The 20,989-nt window shown below is 39.0% G+C and overlaps 1 protein-coding gene across 10 annotated transcripts in view; it reads left to right on the plus strand.

The window, feature by feature from the left end:
• Positions 1-20,989, plus strand: part of PLD1 (phospholipase D1) — a 192,261-nt gene that overhangs the window by 112,337 nt on the left and 58,935 nt on the right. For 9 of the 10 annotated variants that reach the window (XM_064585334.1, XM_064585317.1, XM_064585348.1 and 6 more), the window contains 7 exons: positions 3,072-3,182; positions 5,877-6,077; positions 7,083-7,296; positions 7,913-8,026; positions 13,925-14,053; positions 14,798-14,916; positions 16,889-17,002. In XM_064585334.1, the coding sequence (XP_064441404.1) occupies positions 3,072-3,182; positions 5,877-6,077; positions 7,083-7,296; positions 7,913-8,026; positions 13,925-14,053; positions 14,798-14,916; positions 16,889-17,002 (1,002 nt within the window). The remainder of the gene's footprint in view (positions 1-3,071; positions 3,183-5,876; positions 6,078-7,082; positions 7,297-7,912; positions 8,027-13,924; positions 14,054-14,797; positions 14,917-16,888; positions 17,003-20,989) is intronic. The other variant, XM_064585343.1, reaches the window with a different exon arrangement.

Below are 20,989 nucleotides of genomic sequence, written 5' to 3' on the forward strand. Positions count from 1 at the left end.
AAGTAAACAGTTGTAAACCAAACTACCTAAAATGAACTGTTTTCTTCAATTACTTCCTTATTAGTCCTTCATATATAAGCTCAACAGACTTAAAAGTGTCTACCCTGTTTCCTTTGGAGTTAATTTATTTCAAGGAGAAAAGAAAGTATAGAAGAAAATGTCAGTTGTTAATAGATGGAGGGTAGTAATGTAATTCATTAGTGTTAACATCTCTATTATTTCAAAAACCCATTAGTTACGCAGGTAAATGGAAAACTATAAGATTTAGCCCAGTTTCTAAATTGCAACTACTGTCCTTCAAGAATAGTAGTTTCATAAGCCTGAGAAGCAGAATTTCATCCATTTAAAACTAATTAGAAAGATATAGTATAAAGTTTAAAACCCCAAATTGCAACTTAAATTATAAAATGTTACACCTGACAGGTGTATAATTTAGGTTACAATTTTGGGTTTTAAGCTTTATACTATATCTTTCAATGGGAGGCTCTTTTTTATCACTGTTATCCAGTGCTGAATCCTAAAATATTCAAATAGCAGAGTAAATATGAACAGTAGAGGAAAAAAATAATGTTCTAGTTTTCATTTAAAGCTCTCCATCAGTAGTTTATTGCAGAACCCTCAGTGGCCAAAACTATCAGAAGTTAATCTGTTCATTTCTTGCTTACACTTTCACTTCCTATTTCTTTAATCATATCTGTACTTACACACTTGGTCGCAATAATAGTTGCATAATTATAATTAGTAATAATCAAGTCCCAAAAGTAAGCTGTTAGCCAGAAAGAAGATGACATATATATTTTTATCCTATTTTTTTGAGTCAGAATGGGTCTTATAGTACTCAAATTTCATGAATGCAGCTTAGAGCATATATTTAGTATGTTCCTCCAAAAATGTATACACTTTTCACATTTTGAAGTGATGTGTTCTTATAAGGATTTAGAGGCCAAAACGTGCTTCTTAATATTGGCAGACCAGTATTGGGGAACTATATATATATATATTTGGCTTACTCCAAGATTTTATACCCTGCAACCTAAAAATATTAACTCCTATGTTATTTCACATGTTTATAGCATTGCAAAAGTAACCAGTTCTTATAAATTAGATGTGTTCAGCCCAGTTGGCTTCTTAAATTAATGACTCAGATTTCCATCATGAACTATGCCTCTGCCTAATTACCATGGATTGTTAATTTAAATTGTAACTAAATTAATCTTTGTCACTATAGTTTTATTAGATATGCCTGTATCTCTAATACTCTAGAAAGTACTGTATCATGGGAAAATTCTTGCCTTTTATCCCTAGGATATTAAGTGCCTAGGTGTAGATACATTATCCAGTGTGTATGTGGTATGTTTCAGAATGCCTTCAGAGCTGCTGGATATAGAGAATGCAAATTTAAATGTTGCAAACTGTAGAGCAATACTGAGGATGCAAACCTAAAATAGTTAAATGTCATACAATAAGTGGGCGTAAATAAGATAAGAGTTTCCTGGAGGAATACATTCTGAACTATATGTTGGTGAGGGAACCCTGTGACTGGACAGGGAGAAGAGGACGGACATTCAGGTGTTGGGCAGTTTAGGACAGGCTAAAACCTTATTATTGCCCAGAACTAGAGGAGAAAATAAGTAGTTTGGTTTTTTTTTTTTATTCTTATGTTAATCCCCTACATTACATCATTAGTTTTAGATGTAGTGTTCCATGATTCATTGTTTGTGCATAACACCCAGTGCTCCATGCAGAACGTGCCCTCCTCAATACCCATCACCAGGCTAACCCATCCTCCCAGCCCCCTGCCCTCTAGAACCCTCAGTTTGTTTTTCAGAGTCCATCGTCTCATGGTTCGTCTCCCCCTCTGATTTCCCCCGCTTCATTCTTCCCCTCCCGCTACCTTCTTCTTCTTTCTTTTTTTTTTTTTCTTAACATATATTGCATTATTTGTCTCAGAGGTACAGATCTGAGATTCAACAGTCTTGCACAATTCACAGCGCTTACCAGAGCACATACCCTCCCCAGTGTCTATCACCCAGTCACCCCATCCCTCCCACCCCACCGTTTGTTTGTTTTTTTAAGATTTTATTTGAAAAAGAGAGAGCATGAGCAGGGGGAGGGGCTGAAGGAGGAGCAGACTCCCTGATGAGCAGGGAGCCCAATGACGTGGGGCTTGATCCCAGGACCCTGAGATCATGACCTAAGCTGAAGGCAGATGCCTAACAAACTGAGCCACCTAGGCACCCCAGTAGTTTGGTTTTTTTAAATACTACCAGCTATTAGACATGTCTTTTTGATAGTTAATATTAATAAAAAATGTTATCTGTATAGCATGTTAAAGTTTATCAGGCACTTTCGATTTAATTTGACCCTCACAATGGCCTTGTCTGTCTTCTTTTAAGTCCAGGGCCTAAGGTTAGATCAATGTTAATTTTGTGCTGTTGTTAAAACTCAGGGATTTTTGCATGTTAGAGAAACTGACTTCCAAAGAAGTCATTTCACAAACAGACATTAATGATGTAATTGTGGGCTAAGAGTATGAATCAATATGTTCATCTCTGAAGTTAAAGAAATTTCTTTTTAATTTAAATTTTTTTTAATAAAGAAAAATTCTATTAAAGTGCTCCAGAAACATTTAAGGGATATTTAGTATAATTTATTGCATTAGAGTTTTGTGTCACTGCTATTTCAACTAACTGAAGTATAATAAAAACCAAAAACTCTAATCCTGTAACATGAATCAGGCCAAAGCTTTCCTCAATGTTAAGTGTTTGAAAATGTTCAGAGGTGTAAGATCATCAGACACTTTTAGCAGATGAGGTTACCATTTCAGCTTTTTGGCTATGGTGAATCAAATATTGATACCATCTCTTGGTATGACAAGTCATAGGAATGGAAGGGAGATAAATTTTTATTTTTGTTATTTGTATCTTAAGATACGCTTATGTGTCACCTTGTACTTTTCATTAAATATTTTATTATACTTGTTTGTAGAAGAAAGTTTATAAGAAGGAAAAAGAAAATCATCACCTACTTGCAGAAATTCTCATTCCTCCCTGTGTTTTCTCTCGTGACAGCAACAGGGAGTGAGAGTCTTTGTAATGCTCTACAAAGAGGTGGAACTTGCCCTCGGAATCAACAGTGAATACAGCAAGAGGACTTTAATACGTCTACACCCCAACATAAAGGTATCAGGTTCATCCTTCTGAACAGTACTTCTTCTCTATTATTCTGTAGTTTTTCAGATGTGTTTTTCTTTGAACAGTGTAATCTGTAGAATTCTCTAATGTATATTTTGAATAAATAGCATTGTATCCTTCTTAGAAATAAAACAAAATACTCTGCTTTCTTATACTTCTGGTATTGGTGGAGTTAGCAGAGTTCACATTTCTGACTCTGATCATTTAGCCAAGAACACACCTCTTAGAATTGTTTTAATATTCAGGAGCTCTGTCAAGGTCCCATGCTCCTCATTAAGATTGTTCTGGAACCTCTTAGACGTGATCTCCTTGTGACATCCCTTGATGCTGATAGCAACAGAGAGCTCCTCTAGGATTTAAGAAACTTTTTCTTAATAGCAACTTGAATAAAAAAACTAATAAAGTAAATAAACACAATAAGCAGCTTGAAAAAAGCTATTTGATATTTACCAAAGATTTAAAGCCTATCAATAGTTATTCCTCAGTCATTGAGATACATCAGAGCAATGAATTAATAAATCTCCAGCAGGCTAAAATATATAACAATTATATATTTTATTTGGTCAAAAAAAAGATGTTCCATGTAAGTAGTAATCAGAAGAGAGCAGGAGTAACTGTACTAATATCAGGTGAAATTGACTTTAAATAGGAAAAGTTTATAGTAGACAAGGATTTTATATATTAATAAAAGTTTCAAAGCAGCAAGAAGTTATAACAATTACAAACATGTACCCACCTAATAATGGACATCAAAATATATAAAGCAAATATTGATAGAATTGAAGGGCAGAATAGACAGTTCTACAATAATAGTTGGACACTTTAATATCCCACTCTCAATAATGATTGGTACGTACATACAGTGGAATATATTTCAGTCTTAACATGGAAGGGAATTCTGACATATGCTAAAACACAGATGAAACTTGAAGACATTATTCTACATGAAATAAGTCAGTCACAAAAAGGCAAATATTGTATGATTCTACTGACATATATGTAAGTCAAAGTAATAGAGACAAAGAGTAGGATGGTGTTTCCCAGAGGTTGAAGGGAGGAGGGAATGGGGGAGTTATTGTTCAATGGGTATAGAGTTTCAGTTTTGCAAAATGAAGAGTTCTGGAGATTGTAGTGATGAGTGAACAATATGAGATGTACTTAATACCGGTGTACTGTAAATTTAAAAATGATCAATATGGTAAATTTTCTGTTATGTGTATTTTACCACACACAAAAGAAGTAGGTTACTAAAAAAAAAAAGTAGTCTCCAGAGTTTTTGGAATGTTTCTACTTAAAGATATACAAAAATAGGTCAGTCTGGGATCATTTAAAAAGAATTCTATTTGAAAGCAGGAGGTTAATAACAAAGTATCTTTCAAATCAAGAGCTGCCAAAGCATGTATATCCCTATATCTATACACTTGCCATTTTAATTCATTGGCTACCAAAATATCAATATACCTATTAAAAATTTTGTCAGAGATAGATGTTGGTTAAACGTTTTTAGAGTTTTTTAAGTAATATCAGGTGTTACAGAATTCTTTAAAGTGGAAAAAAGAATCAGCTATTATGTTGAGCTAACTTTTACTAAACTGTGTGGCCAAATTTCTAGCTAAATGGCAGCTACCCCAAAATGTGGTGTGGGGTGGGGCTGGTGGAGAGGCTTAAAAATAACTAGGAGTCTTCCTCTTCTAAATACTGAGAATGAAATTAGAACTTTGGTGTATACATAGCACATTTTGGTATTTGAATTATAGAAAATGCTATTCAGGGGAGAATGGCTAAAATTAACAACACAAGAAACAACAGATGTTGGCGAGGATGCAGAGAAAGGGGAACCCTCTTACACTGTTGATGGGAATGCAAACTGGTGCATCCACTCTGGAAAACAGTATGGAGGTTCCTTAAAAAGTTAAAAATAGAACTACCCTGTGACCCTGCAACTGTACTACTAGGTATTTATCCAAAGGATACAAAAATAGTGATTCGAAGGGGCACATGCACCCCAATGTTTATAGCAGCAATGTCCACAATAGCCAAACTATGGAAAGAGCCCAAATGTCCGTCAACTGATGAATAGATATAGAAGAAGTGGCACATATCTACAATGGAATATTACTCAGCCATCAAAAAGAATGAAATCTTGCCATTTGCAATGATGAGGATGGAACTAGAGGGTATTATGCTAAGCAAAATAAGTCAGAGAAAGACAAATACCATATGATTTCACTTGTGTGGAATTTAAGAAACAAACACGATGAACACAGAGGAAGGTTTAAAAAAAGATAAAAACAGAGAGGGAGACAAACCATAAGAGACTGAATCACTAAATTCTATCCCTGAAACTAATACTACATTGTATGTTAACTAACTTGAATTTAAATAAACTCTTGAAAGAAAACTAAAGCAAAACAGAAAAAGAAAGAAATCACTAAATTCTATCCCTGAAACTAATACTACATTGGTATGTTAACTAACTTGAATTTAAATAAACTCTTGAAAGAAAACTAAAGCAAAACAGAAAAAGAAAGAAAGAAAGAAAGAAAGAAAGAGAGGGAGGGAGGGAGGAAGGAAGGGAGGAAGGAAAATGCTATTCAGGGGAGAAAACAGATCGATTTTATTATATATGAAGGACATTTTAAAAAGTGCATTACAGGTGGGTTTTTTTTTTCCCCTCCCAAGGTGATGAGGCACCCAGATCATGTATCATCCAGCGTATATCTGTGGGCCCATCATGAGAAACTCGTTGTCATCGACCAGTCAGTGGCCTTTGTGGGTGGGATCGACCTGGCCTATGGAAGGTGGGATGACCATGAACACAGACTCACAGACGTGGGTAGTGTGAAGCGTGTCACCGTAGGATCATCTCTGGGTTCCTTCACAGTAAGTTTCTCCTTTATGGAACTGCATAAAAGGTACAGAGTTTGTAGAAGTATGCGTTAATAGCATGACTTGCTGATTGGTTGAATGAGGAGTGGCCTATTTCTGGATGGACAGACCTGGTTTCAAATACCATCTAGCAAGTCTGTAACTTTGCATCTCTTGATCTCAGTCTCTTTCCTTGTAAGAGGAAAGAGATCCAATAGTGCATTTGCTAGCTCACAGTCAGCTCCTTTGTTTTCCATTTAAATGAAAGATTCATTTCCTATTTGGAAAAAAAAGTTCATAAACAAAAATATGTGTCAGTTGGGTTTTAAGTTAAATCAGCAGCCTTATTACAAGTACCTGCCAAGGCTTTTGAAATCTTCCTACTTAAAGACATGCAAATAGAGGCTAGGTCAGTCTGGAGTCCTGGAGGGACTTCTTTCTGAATACAGGAAGTTAATAACTTCTCAAAGTACCGTTCAAATCAAGTGCTGCCAAAATACCCATATGCCTAGATCCATATTGCAGTACTTACTGTTTCAACTCTAACCGTTGCCAACATATCCATACACTTACTAAGAATTTTGATGGGCTCCATCTTATTTTACTGCTGGATATGTTGGTGACTTTTCTGGGGAAAAAAAAAAAAAAAGATTTAATGAATAAGTAGCCAGGAAAATAATTGACAGAAGAAGCACTACTTAACATTTATCAGAGGCAGAAGTTCAGTTGCTCAACAGTGAATATAACTCATGTAAGTGTGTTTGAGATAAAAAGGTTAGCTGGTATGAAATTTCAAGAATTTGGTCTACTGAAGGAGGAACTACAATGGAATGCCTGGTATCCCTTTGCTAGCATTGAAACAGCTCACTGACCTGAGGCTGACCTTACCCATTATCGGGTGTCCGATAGAGAGCCTCCATCCTATGTGAACTTGACACCTCAGCTCAACTGGAATGAAAGGATCACATTGCAGCATATCTTATGCAGTCTTTTTTTTTTTTTTTTAAATAATTTTCTCAGGCTGAAATAATAGAGTCCATGGAATCCTTGAGCCTCAAAGATAAAAATGAATCTAGTAAAAATCCACCCACCCTGAAGAGTGCTGATGATATGGATTCAAAACTGAAAGGAATGGGAAAGTCCAGAAAGTTCTCTAAATTTAGCCTCTACAGGCAGCTCTACAGGCACCACCTGCACAATGCAGATAGCATCAGCAGCATCGACAGTGCCTCAAGTAAGTCTTCCTCTTTGCTAGAATGTATCTTGATGACGTTAGAATGTATCTTGATGACGTTAGAATGTATCTTGATGACGTTCCGTCCTTCTGCAGCTGGATACTGTGTACCAGTCTTTAAAACTGGTCTTTCTGGAATGGAGTCATAGGAGCTATATCACCCTATTCGATATCCTGCCATTTTGTGGCTTTGTTGGCCTCATTTGGGAACAGATTTATTGTTTTATTCACATAAGGAGTCATAACAACCACAATTCATACTTCTGGTGGTAGCTGAATGACTCAGCGTTTCTAACATAATGCCAAGTTATAAAGAAAAAAGAGAAGTTACCAGACGTCCTTCACTTTTCATAGAAGAAATCTCATTTCTCTTCCTATCCAGAAATATGTGAAGCTTTTATCTTCAAACATTAGATTTCCTACATCTTGTAAATTTGCTCTTCTTTTCACATCTGCCTTAAAGCTCTGCATTTTCTGTTCACAGAATTTGTGACTGATTTTTTAGCCTTGCCTTGTTTTAAAAATGATTGAGCCTACTTTTCAGTTTAGAAAACTTGATGATATTATATATATTTCTTTGTAAAAAAAAAAAAAAAGAACTCTCAACTTTCTCCAGGTTATTGTAATCACTGTAGAAGTCGTCAGAATTTAATCCATGGTCTAAAACCCCACCTGAAACTCTTTCGCTCTTCCAGTAAGTCTGAGCAGGGGCTCGCTAGACCTGACATGGGTAAGTGATGTATGAGGCAGCAGAATGTCCTCAGGTGTCCGCTTTTGCTGCATGAGCAAAGTGAGTGTGTTTCTGGCCTGGCTTTCTGTTTGCACTGTGTTCACGTCCCTTGTGGTATTAGAAATTGTAATCTGATAAGCTTTTCCAAGAAAAGGTATTTGAATAAGTTAATCACGGCCAAAAATGTGGAGGTGGGGATGAAGAGGGATTTGGCAACGGATCACATAAAGCGATAAGTAATGATCGTAATGTATGACAATGTATGACAATGTATGTAAAATTGTAAGCTAATTTATTGTGTGCAGACTGCCTGGGACGACCCTGAGCACTGGTGGCACTTGGTAGTAATAGTGTTATCTCCCTTTTTACAGATGAGGAAACTCAGGGTCAGAGATGATAAGTAACTTGCACAATGGTGTTCCAGTTTATTAGCTTCCCAGAGCTCATAATTCAGATTTGTGATTTAGCAAAAACGCAGATTGCTACATCATGAGCATGTGGCTAAATTCCAAGGTCATGGTTCTAGTGTGCTATTTAGAAGACTGATGTAGAGCCCAGTTACCACAGCTGGATGTGAGTCACTTGTGTACCCCAGTGTTTCTCAGAGTCTCTGAGGGGAATACTGAGGAGGTGGGCCCTAGACCCTCCCACCTCTATTGGTACTTGCTTCAAGCAGAGAAATCCTGCTTCCATATATATATTGAAGTTCCATGTGAATTTGTGTTAAAAAAAAAAAAAAGTAAGGGTCTACTATTAATAATAGAAGGAATTTAAAGAGCACAGCTCTACATTTAAATTGTGTAATGACTTAAACTTCTGTTGTCTCATAGGACTTGAAACCCGAATTAAACATAGAGTAACTCTTTATGAGAAACTGAAACTGAATACTTGTTTGAGTTAATAACTTCCTTTCCTGAGGCTGTAAATTGAGTTAGCTTCTTTGTAATGTTAGTTTCACTTGGACGCCAAAGACCTTGATGCGGGTGCCTGGGTGGTATAGTCGGTTAAGCTTCGACTCTTGATTTCAGCTCAGATCATGATCTCGTGCTCATGGGATCAAGCCCTGCATGGAGCCCAGAGTGGGGCTCCGTGCTCAGTGGGGGGTCTGCTTGAGATTCTCTCTCTCCCTTGCTCTCTGCCCCTAACCCCTGCTCTCTCTCTTTCTCAAATAAATAGATAAATCTTAAAAAAAAAGAAAAGACCATTATGAACTGGGCTCCTAGTGAACCAATGTGGAGCATGCACGCAAGATCACTATGGGTTAATTAGAAAATTCACTAAAATCAGTTCATAATGAATGTACTGATACCATGATTATTTCGTAGTATATACATTCAATATTTCTCAATATATATTTCTATAGTATGTATATTCAATTTATATTTGAATATATAATATATATTTCTGTAGTACATATATTCAAAATCATTTGGCCATCTTCAGGATTTTTTTCTCTCAAAATGATGTTGCAAGCGGGAGAATTTCAAGTTTCAATGGCTTTGCTTGGTAACTATGTTATTTTTAAACAGTTGAATTTTGTCCTCTTATATTCAACAACTGTTTGCTGATCTTACTTTTTAAGCAAGATTAAATAAATGGCTGAGAGGAGGAAATCATTTTTGCAATTTTTTTTTTCATTTTTGCAATTTAGTGAGACAGTGTTTCAACCCCAGATATCTAGTCATAAGGGATAAAGAATAGTAGGCTAAATCTTTTCTAAACTCTGTTCTCAGGGATGCAATGGTATAAGATGTATAAGACTTATTTTCTCCAGTCAAAGAGTTTATTATCTAATAGATAAGCATGAGTTTTCAATGTTTCACTAACCTAGTGCCTTAGTAATTCATCAGGGGGAGATACCCAACTGGCAAGAGTTGCCAGTGAAACCTTGTCCACAAAAGTGTTGATACACAATTCTAAAATCCCAGTTTCAAAAATCAGAAGGTTTTTTGAAAATATAACTCATTGAGGACCCGTTTTGGAACTGGCCCTGGGTATAGGCAAAAATTCAGTAGGTAGAGCCTAAGAAGGGAGAAAAACAGTCACCCTAGGTAGATTTTGTATCTTAAGGCACATATATGGGAAATGCCAAAAGTGTTTATTTCAGCATCTCAGATGTAGGTGTGGAATGTGGTAAATACATAGAGGTCTACCATTTCTTATTCAAAATTCTAGGGGTCAGAGGTACTTGAGAAATTAGAAGATTCTGGATTTTAGAAAGGTAATGCAATACCTATACCTATATATAATGTTATGCTGCTTGCAGGGTCCTGGAAATACCCTGTAAGGAAATCATTTATATTTGTTCAGCAGCAGGTGGGATAAATAAAGATTACAATCTCTTGTCAGTTGAGGTCAGATTTTACTAACACATGAACTGTAAGAAAACATTTGAATTTTCAGAGCTTTTGGGTTTTGAAATTTTGGTTAAGGGATGCGTAAATTTGTGTATAGATTGGGTTGATGGGATAGATCTGTACCTGTATATGGAGGGCCTTGAAAATCAAGCTGCGACATTGAATTTCATCTACTAAATGTTGGAGAATCCCTGGGGGATGAGAGGTGGGGGTGGGATTTGAAGAAGAGGGGCCGTGGGGGGATGGAGGTGTTAAGGGTGGTGTTTTACTAAGTTACACTAGAGGTACAGGGAGTCTGACTAGCTTGTCCCAAGAATGAAGTAAATGGAAGAAACTTTTTTCCAAAGAAAGAATCAGCAGAATTTCATTAGGATTTGGGAAGTGGCAATCGGGAGGTAGGCGGAGAAGACAGCAAAGAAAAGAGAGGAGCCAACGTAGATTTCGAGGTTTGAGCTTGAGTAACTATGAACAGAAAGCAGAAATCTCCAGGGAAGGCTTGATTTTGTGAGGATAATAGTGATTCTAGTGTTAAACACTTTTAAATGCAGGTGGGACAGCTAGGTGAACGAGGCCAAGTGAGACATTGGAAGTGGCTGTACTTCTTAGAGCCAAAGGAGAAGCCAGAACTAGAGGGGCACATTTTGGAGAAGGTTGGGGAGAACTTTGTTTGGGAGGAGGAACTAGGAAAGAAGATCAAGAACGGGGTTTGGAGTAATGGTGTAGGGGATGCAGCCTTGGCAGGCAGGGTCTGGGCCACTGATGGATGAGGATGGCAGAAAACTGGCACGAAAACCTATGCCAAAGACAAGGCAGGTGCATTCATGCAATCAATTGGGAGCCAGATGCAGACTAAGGAGAAGCCCTCAGATCAGCATCGCTGATGTAAAAAGCCTCTCTTTCTACTTGTAGGTGCTCACACACTTCTGAGCAGTAATCACAGTAACTAGGAGTCCTTGGCTCTATTGCTTTAATATCTCATGTGTTTGGAGGAAGACCCTGATTTATTTGGAATAACTTAGGCCAAGATTATTTAGACTGAAACCAAAAACAAATTTGAATTATGAACAGGTTGGATCCAATTAGAACCAACATAATATTCTGAGACTAGAATTTGCTTTGTTTTGTTTTTCTTATCATAACTGATTATTAGGTGAAAGTTAATTTTTAAACAAGTGTATGTATGTAAATATAGAGCTTTAGCTTATATGTGTATTATATATATATTTTTTTATTTTGGAATTTGACCAATTATTTATCTCATTCTTTGTTCCTGTTTTCTTTTTCTTTCTTTCTTTTTTTTTTAAACACAAAGTGCCATGCTTACTGTAAAGATTTTATAGGTGAGCAAACAGATTACCAGTACTTTGGCCTTTAGTCTTAACAGAGCAGGAAAATAAATCACTGGGAGAAGTCAATAGAATTCTGTTTTTAACATTATTTAGTTTTGTTAATAATTAGCATGCTAAGGGGCACCTGGGTGGCTCAGTTGGTTGAGCGTCCAGCTCTTGGTTTGGGTTCTGGTCATGATCTCAGGGTCCTGAGATGGAGCCTGGTGTCCGGCGCCAAGCTCAGCGCAGAGTGTACTTGGGATTCTTTTTCCCTCTCCCTCTGCCCCTCCCCCTGCTCACACGTGTGTGTGTGTGCACGCACGTGTGTGCACACGCATGCACGTGCACACACATTCTCTCTCTCTCGAATAATAAATAAATAAATAAATAAATAAATAATATGTCTAAAAGAATAGCACTTTAACACATTTTTTTTTAAGAGGCTGGGAGGGGCAGAGGGAGATGAAGAGAGAGAGAATCTTAAGCAGGCTCCACACCCAGCCCAGAGCCTGATGTGGGGCTCCATCTCATGATCCTGAGATCATGACCTGAGCCAAAATCAAGAGTCCGATGCTTAACCCACTGAGCCACCCAGGCGCCCTCAGACACTTTTCTTTTATAGGTAATTTCAGTAACCTTTGAAGGTTAATTATTCAGTTTAAGGTAGAATATCAGCAGCGTGTGTGGTGATTGTTTAAAAACTTGCGCTCTGCAAATACTGATTGATTGCCTACTGAATACCAGGAGCTACAGCAAGCCGCGAAGTGACACTCTGCAGCCCTGAGGAGTTTGAATACTGGTGGGGAGCATCCTTACGCGGTTGTGTCACAGAATCAGAAGCCCTGGGGGTGCAGCTGCTGACGGTTCTACAGCACTGCTAGGGGTTGCCTCACCCTCCTGGGATCTGCGAGGTAGCGGTAGGGCAGGTAACAGCTAATGTGGCTCTGGAAGGATATGAAGTTGAGGATGAGAGGGAGGGAAGATCATTCCAGACCAAAGGAATAATGTGCCAGCCGCTCGAAGACATAACAGACCACGCCTGTCCAAATACTATGAGAAATATGGTGCGCCTAGCTTGGGGGGAAAAGGCTCCGGGAGGGAGGTTGGCGCCAGCTGGGAAAGAGCCTTCTGTGCACACTCAGCTTTTAGGATTTGACTCCCTGTAGGCAGCAGGTTGTCTTAAAATGCTTTTAAGCCAACAGTCTGCACTTTAGAAAGACAGTTCTGGGATGTGCGGTGGTAGGGGCCAGTCCGCTACTCTCACTGGCACGTGCTACCATGTATTCATTCAGCGACTAGTTTTGCATCCAGTGTCGTCTTTGTTAAGTGCCTCTTCTGTGCCAAATGCTGCATTTGTGGTGTGTAGTTCTGCTCGTCTTCCTGCTTCGTTGCCTTTGTGGTCAACATAGCCCATAAATATACAAACTATTTAAGTCAAAGTATTCACCCTTTAGTGAAACGGTCCCAGCAGAGCTCTACGTGAAACGTTGCAGTGGATTGCTGCTTTTGCGCCTATGTGATCATAAGTTCTGTGTGTTGTTGTGATATTTTTTATGGATGTCATTTATGATGCTGGGAATGTAGAATGTGAGAGCCCAAGAATCTTAGATGCCGTCCATCTAGGCCAAATTCTTCCTTTTATATATAAAGAATTTCTGACCCCAAAAGATGAAGCTCAGTGTCACTTAGCTTGACAATTCCAGGGCTGGAACAGGGGCTGCCTGCAGATTTGAGGTTCTTGCTTTTGAGATGCCAAAGACGAGAATTATGTACTGGGTGTGCACCATATCGGCTGGGGAGAGCCAAGGGCGTGATTTCTTCATGGCCTCTGCCTCTCATGTTTCTCTGCCTGACCTGGCTTTATTGCTCTTTCATTGTCCCTCCCAGTGAGTTCTTTATTCACAGTTAGCTCTGTGATCCGTTCTTCAGTCATCTGGTAGATGGGGAGAAGAATGTTGAATTTCACTGTCAGGTGATAAGCCTGGTTACAACCCCAACTACCTACTAGTGATAAACTTGTGTAGAGTGTGAAACCCTGCTGGCCCACAGCCTCAGATGGGATGAACACATGCTGCCCTAGTTCTGTGCCTTAAGGATGACAGTTCAGAATTCCCTGGGTGTTTAATGAGTGAGAGGTGAGCCTCCCCACCACTCCCCCCCACCCCTCCCCCCCACCGGGCCCCACCTGAACACAGTCTCTGCTGCCTTCACAGACACCAGCTCCATCCGCAGTTTGCAGACAGGCATGGGAGAGCTCCACGGGGAAACCAGGTTCTGGCATGGAAAGGACTATTGCAATTTTGTCTTCAAAGACTGGGTTCAACTGGATAAGCCTTTTGCTGGTGAGTGCCATGATCATGGGTGGCTGCTTATATTTTGTTTTTTACTTGTCAGCATCTGAGAGAGTATGCATATACAGGATATACTGTCCTTTGTTCTGCTTTGTTTTGTTTTGAATATTTGGTAAAACTTTGGAGACTATGATTCAGTCATATACCTAAGGACTTTTCCTCGTAGTTACAGTAAGAAAAGAGCATGAGATACAGCTTACTGTTTGAGACCTCCAGGTTTCATCTAGGCATATTTTGGGGGTAATAATCTGTAATTCTGCAAGAGATGGTGCCCTTCCTTTGATCCTCTCCTTTTCTGCGTATCATCTTCATCTTCCAGCATGAAAATAGCACATTTTCAGATTATCACTGTGCTTATGTATTTAAGAGAAGATAGAGATGGAACTGTATACATAGCCTGAGGTTAGTTCAACAGGACACAAAAGAAAAATGTAATATTAAGTCCACAACCTTAGATAATTTACGCCAACTCGCATCTTGCCTTGCCTAGTGATTATCTCATACTAAGTGAAATGGACACATCCTGGGGGGAGGCCCATGGAGGACTGTGCGCCTCAGTGTGTATCTTTGTTTCCCTTGGCAAAGGTATTGTTCCACCCAAGCCAAGTAATATATGCATAGTGAACATTACCACATTTCCTTTGACGGATCACGGTCGGGGTCAGTGCTGGAATCACATGGCTCTGTCCCTGGCCGAGCAGTTAGTGATGATCTGTGCCTGGGGCACCTGGGCAGATTTCATTGACAGACACTCCACTCCTCGGATGCCATGGCATGACATCGCCTCTGCAGTCCACGGGAAGGCGGCTCGTGATGTGGCCCGTCACTTCATCCAGCGCTGGAACTTCACGAAGGTACGTGGTTGACCTTATCACGATTCAGCCCACATAAAGAGAGAGAGCCTGGAAGAGGAGAAACCTAGAGGGTTGGCAAGAAGGTACTGCGGTGACCCATCCGTTCTTGAGTGCCTGGTTGCCAGAGCGCCAGGGTCGGCGGGCAGAAGGAAAAGAAGACGTTCCTGAACTCTCCTACCGCAGACAATTCAGAGCACAGAGAGATAGATGCCACTTTCGGGGCCTATTGTGATCCTTTTCACATTTTGGATCCTCAGTGTTGGTTAAGCATCTGGTCTGTGCTGATGGTCAGCTGGAGGGCTATTGTAGGGGGGACAGGGGCTTTGTTTGGATGAGAGAGCTCGAGCTTTCAAGTCCTCCCAGTCCTAGCATTGCGCTGGGGGGTTCACACCGGTCCACGCTTCTGGGAGGTGGCTCTGAGCGAGGGGAGCAGTGTGAGAAGATGGGGCCATTTTCCTTTCCTTTCTTTTTTTTTTTTAAAGATTTTATTTATTTATTTGAGAGAGAGAGAGAGAATGAGAGACAGAGAGCATGAGAGGGAGGAGGGTCAGAGGGAGAAGCAGACTCCCCGCCGAGCAGGGAGCCTGATGCGGGACTCGATCCTGGGACTCCAGGATCATGACCTGAGCCGAAGGCAGTCGCTTAACCAACTGAGCCACCCAGGTGCCCGCCATTTTCCTTTTCTTCAGACTGTGTCATATGCCTTCATTACATATGGGAATAACTTAAGTACCTACCACCCAGGTGGCATTAAGGTTCCATCTTCTTTAGTATAAATTATGACAAGGCATTAGTCTCCTTGATAATTTGGGAAAAAATTGTTTTATCAGCAAGTTAGAATCTCACCTGATTTTTCATTTACATAAGTTTTTATTTATATAAACCTTACAAATTTTTAGAAATAATGGTAATATTTTTTAAAGATTTATTTATTTATTTTAGAGAGAGAGTAGGGGGGTTGGGGAGAGGCAGAGGGAGAGGGAGAGAGAATCTCAAGCAGACTCCCCACTGAGCACGGAGTCTGTTTGAAAAATAATGGAAATGTTTTTAACGAAAATTAAGGGAGCATGAATGAATAAATGAAGGAATATTACTTTTAACCTCTCTGTGATTGGTTTTGGGATTTCCAGTGCTTATATACTCTCTTCCTGGCAGGATAAACTGGTAAACCCCATAAAGCTTTTCAAAAAGTATCCAACCTTTAACTCAGAAAATTTTTTGGGGGGTATTTAAGTTAAAGAAATAATCTGGAGACGCCTGGGTGGCTCAGTCGGTTAAGCGTCTGCCTTCGGCTCAGGTCATGATCCCAGAGTCCTGGGATCGAGTCCCTTGTTAGGCTCCCTGCTCAGCGGGAAGCCTGCTTCTCTCTCTCCCTCTGCCTGCCACTCCCCCTGCTGTATGTGCTGTCTCTCTCTGGCAAGTAAATAAAAAAATAAAATCTAAAGAAGAGAAGTAATCTGATAGGTAATTTATTTTGATATTGCTTCTAATAATTCTGATAAAATGAGAAATAACTGAAATGCACATTAATAAGAATTTATTTAACAAATTATGGTTCCTTATCATTTTCTTAGGAAGTTACTAAAATAGGATATACAGTGCTATACTGCTGTGACAAGATATCTACAACATAGTAAGAAATCAGTTTACAAAAAAAAATACCATTTTTTTGCCATTATATACCTCTATAACTCTAGATCACATTTAAGCTTTCTTTAAAAATATAAAACAATACATGCCCACTGCAAAAGCTAAAAAAAAGAAGAAGAAAAGGAGTTCTCTGCCTCCGGAAAATGGAAAGAACACAAAATAAATAATCAATTGCCTCTTCAACTAGAAACTCCACTGTTAATGTTTTTCTTTTTCTTTATCAAATGAATCTGAATTTCTTTTATAATCACAAAGTAGGGAGGAATGGAGCTATTTTCTCATCTGGATCTTTTTTTTTTTTACCTGTTTTTCTTTATTTTAGATTATGAAGTCAAAATATCGATCCCTTTCTTATCCTTTTCTGCTTCCCAAATCTCAAACAACAGCCCATGAGTTGAAATATCAAGTGCCTGGGTCCGTCCATGCCAATGTACAGGTAAGGCTAGCTTTTCTTTTTCACCAAATGCTACTGAGTAAAATTACTCTTACTGGATTAAGTGCCTAGTACATTGGCTTCTCAATGAGGACAACTCCAAATCAAATCTGAATAGACCTTTTAAAATTGAGTATTATATTTCCTATTTAAAGTGTGTTCCATTTATCCTCTTTTTAAAACTCTTATAATAAACACACAGTTTTACTTCCTTACCACTTGTTACCTCTGTTACTCATCTTTTATTCTACGCTGTAGCGTATTCATCATTATCTTTACATGTTCATCTCTTGTTTCACCTGTATTATCAATTTCTTTAGCGACACACTCATCACTTTTATGCTTCTGTTCCTCCCACTGTGGCTATCCTAGGGTCTTATACTTACACTTATCCTAGAGTAAGTGATGGATAATCTTCTTAGTTGAGTCACTTTGTAACTGAAATATAAAGCAATCATTGTTAAGAAGTCTTTCCCTTATGAGAGGGTCTCACAGAAAGCATGTGTATTCTTAATCGATATAATCTTTTATGCATAAGTTGTAAAAACCTCAAATGCTCAAGAAATTTTGCTTTTTGGTTTTTTTTTACTATGATTGATATTATCACTGGTAGGTTGCACAATGACTCAAGAGGGGTTAATCAATCTGGAATAGCTCATCTACACTTACAAAATATTTTTAAAAGTTTCTTTGTCCTCCATTCATAACATTTGCTATAAAGGGTCTGGTTTTAGTTTCCTCAAAAATGTATTAAGTTTACAAGTAAATTAAGGATCTTTATGTCACAAGGATTCCAATAAATGTGTTCATAATTGGAAAATGTGTAAATAAATAAATATTCTTAGGAAAGGCCAGTCAAGGAAAGGCTTGTCCTGTTATTCCTTCTGAAGTGACCCTAGCAACATGATACTCTGTTAACCAGGGATTGATACTGGGTAAACACCAGGAATGTGGCTGAAACTTCACATCTAAGAAGCTAGTTATAGTTCAATATAATTTTAGTTCCTAATTAGCCAAATGCCTTTTAGAGGCTCTTTTAATAGAATATGGAATTTGCTTAATGAAGTCACATAATTTTACCACATCCAGTTGAAGCATCTCAGATTACACGTAGGAAAATTAAGACCCAATGGGGCTATGAGACTTGTCAAGGGTCACCAGCTGGTTGTAGGTAGAAGTGGAGCTTGAAATCCTGCTCTAGATCCATTGTTACCTCACCTCAAATATCTTGAGATCATCAGGCGCAGAACTAGGATGGGCAGCCTTTGACATTGCCTTTTGTTCAAGGTCGTCCTATCAGCATCAGAAATATTGAGTAAGGGCGCCTGAGTGGCTCAGTTAGTTAAGCATCCGACTCTTGATTTTGCCTCGGGTCATGATCTCAGGGTTGTGAGATCGAGCCCTGCATTGGGCATGGACCCTGCTTAAGATTCTCTCTCCCCCTCTTCCTCTGCCCCTCCCCAACCCCCCCCTTAAAAAAAAAAAAAAAAGATTGTTCAAATAAAGATCCAGCAGTCTGCTACTGACATCACTAATACAGATTTATATAATCTGGACATGGATTCTAGTGAATATGATTATGTAAATGAAATGCCTAAATCAGTTACTTTGTACTATATACAAGTAGTATTTGTATCTAAGAAATAAAAAGACATTTCAGGCCATAGATGAAATAAGAGAACAATCAAAGAGATAAACCACTTGAGAGAAATACCTATAGCAAATATTTAGTTATCCCAGGCTACAGGAGACAATTAATTTAAACTTAGAGGCACAGATATATGTATGTTCATATGTCAGTTAATGAATATTTTATGAACCTGTTTAATTTTATTCTACTTGGAGGGAAAAATTACTCATGCTATAAGATAAAATAGGAACCTTCATGTTAAGAAAACAAGAGAATTTAATTTAAGATTTGAGATGGCATTAAAGTTGACTCAGTGATCAACTTATCAAAGTTAGCAGATGCGAATTAAGCATCTGTTGAAAAGGAATTTCTCGGAATTCTATATTTTTGTGATCAGCAAAGGAAGTTGTATGCTGGTGTTGCATAAACATATGTCTTCTCTTACCTGTGGGTAAAGCCCTGTTTTATATATTCTCATCCAGTTCCCTGGCATGGTAGATAGATACTCTGCATGTCCACTCTATCAAATGCCTCCCTTGAGTCACCTCCTCTGCATCACTGAATGTGGTGTTAGAGATGGGGCTGGATCCGTGATATCTCCTGATATACTTCTATGTTCATCCTCGATATGCTTGATATGCTCGGGTGGCCTGGACTCAGGAACCTCTAGAGCCAATTGATTTGAAAGGAAGTCTACCAAGACTTCCTCATTAATTCATTTATTCAGTCAACATATGTTTATTAAGTGCCATATGTTTGCACAGTGAAGTCACCAATGCATACTTGGGTGCTGAGGAAGAAGACACAAGTTCTCGGCCTCTGGAAGCCTCATTAGCTGGGGAAGAGAAAGCTGTGACGTTGAACTATTCAGTTAACAAGGCTAGGTGTGGTCCAGGACTAACTGCTAGCTTGACAGTAGGGCCCAGCACGCTGTGAGAGTCTGGCAGTGAGGACGAGAGAACTGGGTGTCTCCTGTAAGTAATAAGCTCCGTGGGTGGTAGACCTGACTGCCACAGACCATTTGCTCTTGAAGAGTTGACAGGTGAAGTTGAGATGGCTTAAGGATGCCCCAGAGTGCTGGCCTGGTTAATTTGGACCTGATCCTGGAGGCGTTAGTGAACTTTGGAACTTTTTTTTTTTTCCATCCAAGATGCAGCATGATATAGGAATGCTTTATGAAATGCTAATAATTGTGCCACAAGAAAATTTTCCATGGACAGAGAAGTTTTGGCAGATTTTCTGAGCACAGGATTTCTTAGCGCCCTTGTTATGCTGATATGTATCATGGAATCACTAAGAATGAATGTGCTGTGAGAATTTCCCAAGCCGAATGGATGGAGGGTCTCTCATTTTGTCACGTGTCTGTTTCCATCTCTCTGAACAAACACACTTGGGGACCTAAAGTTTGTACATACGAAGAACTTAGATGAGAAAGAAAGTGAAAGCAAGGATACCAGTAGGGAGGCTGTGGCTGTAATTCTAGCATATACAAAGTTTGCATTTGTAAATTAGTATTCTTTTTCTTGAAGAGGACTCCCGCCTAAGTGGAGAAGTGTTCCTGGTAGTCAGGAGATGTTTTTCAGAACTGCCAAAATCACTCCAGTTGTGAAAACAGTGGGCACAGTGCCAAATTTTTGAAGTCAGGGATGTCTGAGAGGACAAGAAACCGAAAAAAGAAAAGAAATCAGCGTGCTTCATGTCTCCTTTTCCGTAAAGTTCTGACCACAGTGTTGTTTCACTTCACATTATTTACTGGCTCTCCACGTTATGCGTCTTGTTCTAGACATTATTATTTTCAAGTCATGAGTGAGTAGAGCTTAGAGGCCCAAAGCAATAATCTAGCTGAATCCGTGGTTTTCCAGAGAAGCCAGAAGGGAGCCGGGAGATGGGACCTGGTGCGTTGTAGGCAACTATACAGAGACCATAGGGTTGGTGGCGAGAGCTAAATTAATCCATGCAACAGCGCTTAGAAAGTGCACTAGTTTGGATTATATCAGTATTAGCTTCAGTCCTCAAGCTCTCCCTAGTGTTTTCAAGAGTTTGGAACAAAGCAGTTGACATTCTTCTGGGTGGGTCACAAGGATAGTTCTGGATACAAAATCCTTATACCATGTATTTGTTGAAATGGAGAGAAAGAGCATTGGACATAATAAAGTAGAGAGTAGGTAAGATTCATGTTCTTTTATTTGCAAAAAGGAACCCAGTGATTTAATTCTTTCAACACAAAAACACTGGGTCCAGTCGTCCTTGTTAATTCCAACACCAGCTGTGATGCTCAGCTATCGCAGAAGGCTTGACACAACCAGCCAGGGCAGGGGGGACAGAGGCTGCCCCCACCAACATGAATTTCTGCTACTAAA

The sequence above is a fragment of the Mirounga angustirostris genome, unplaced genomic scaffold (assembly GCF_029215605.1).
Source record: "Mirounga angustirostris isolate CCGP_5_RB_7025 unplaced genomic scaffold, mMirAng1.0.hap1 SCAF_1, whole genome shotgun sequence".
NCBI classification, from domain to species: Eukaryota; Metazoa; Chordata; class Mammalia; order Carnivora; family Phocidae; genus Mirounga; species Mirounga angustirostris.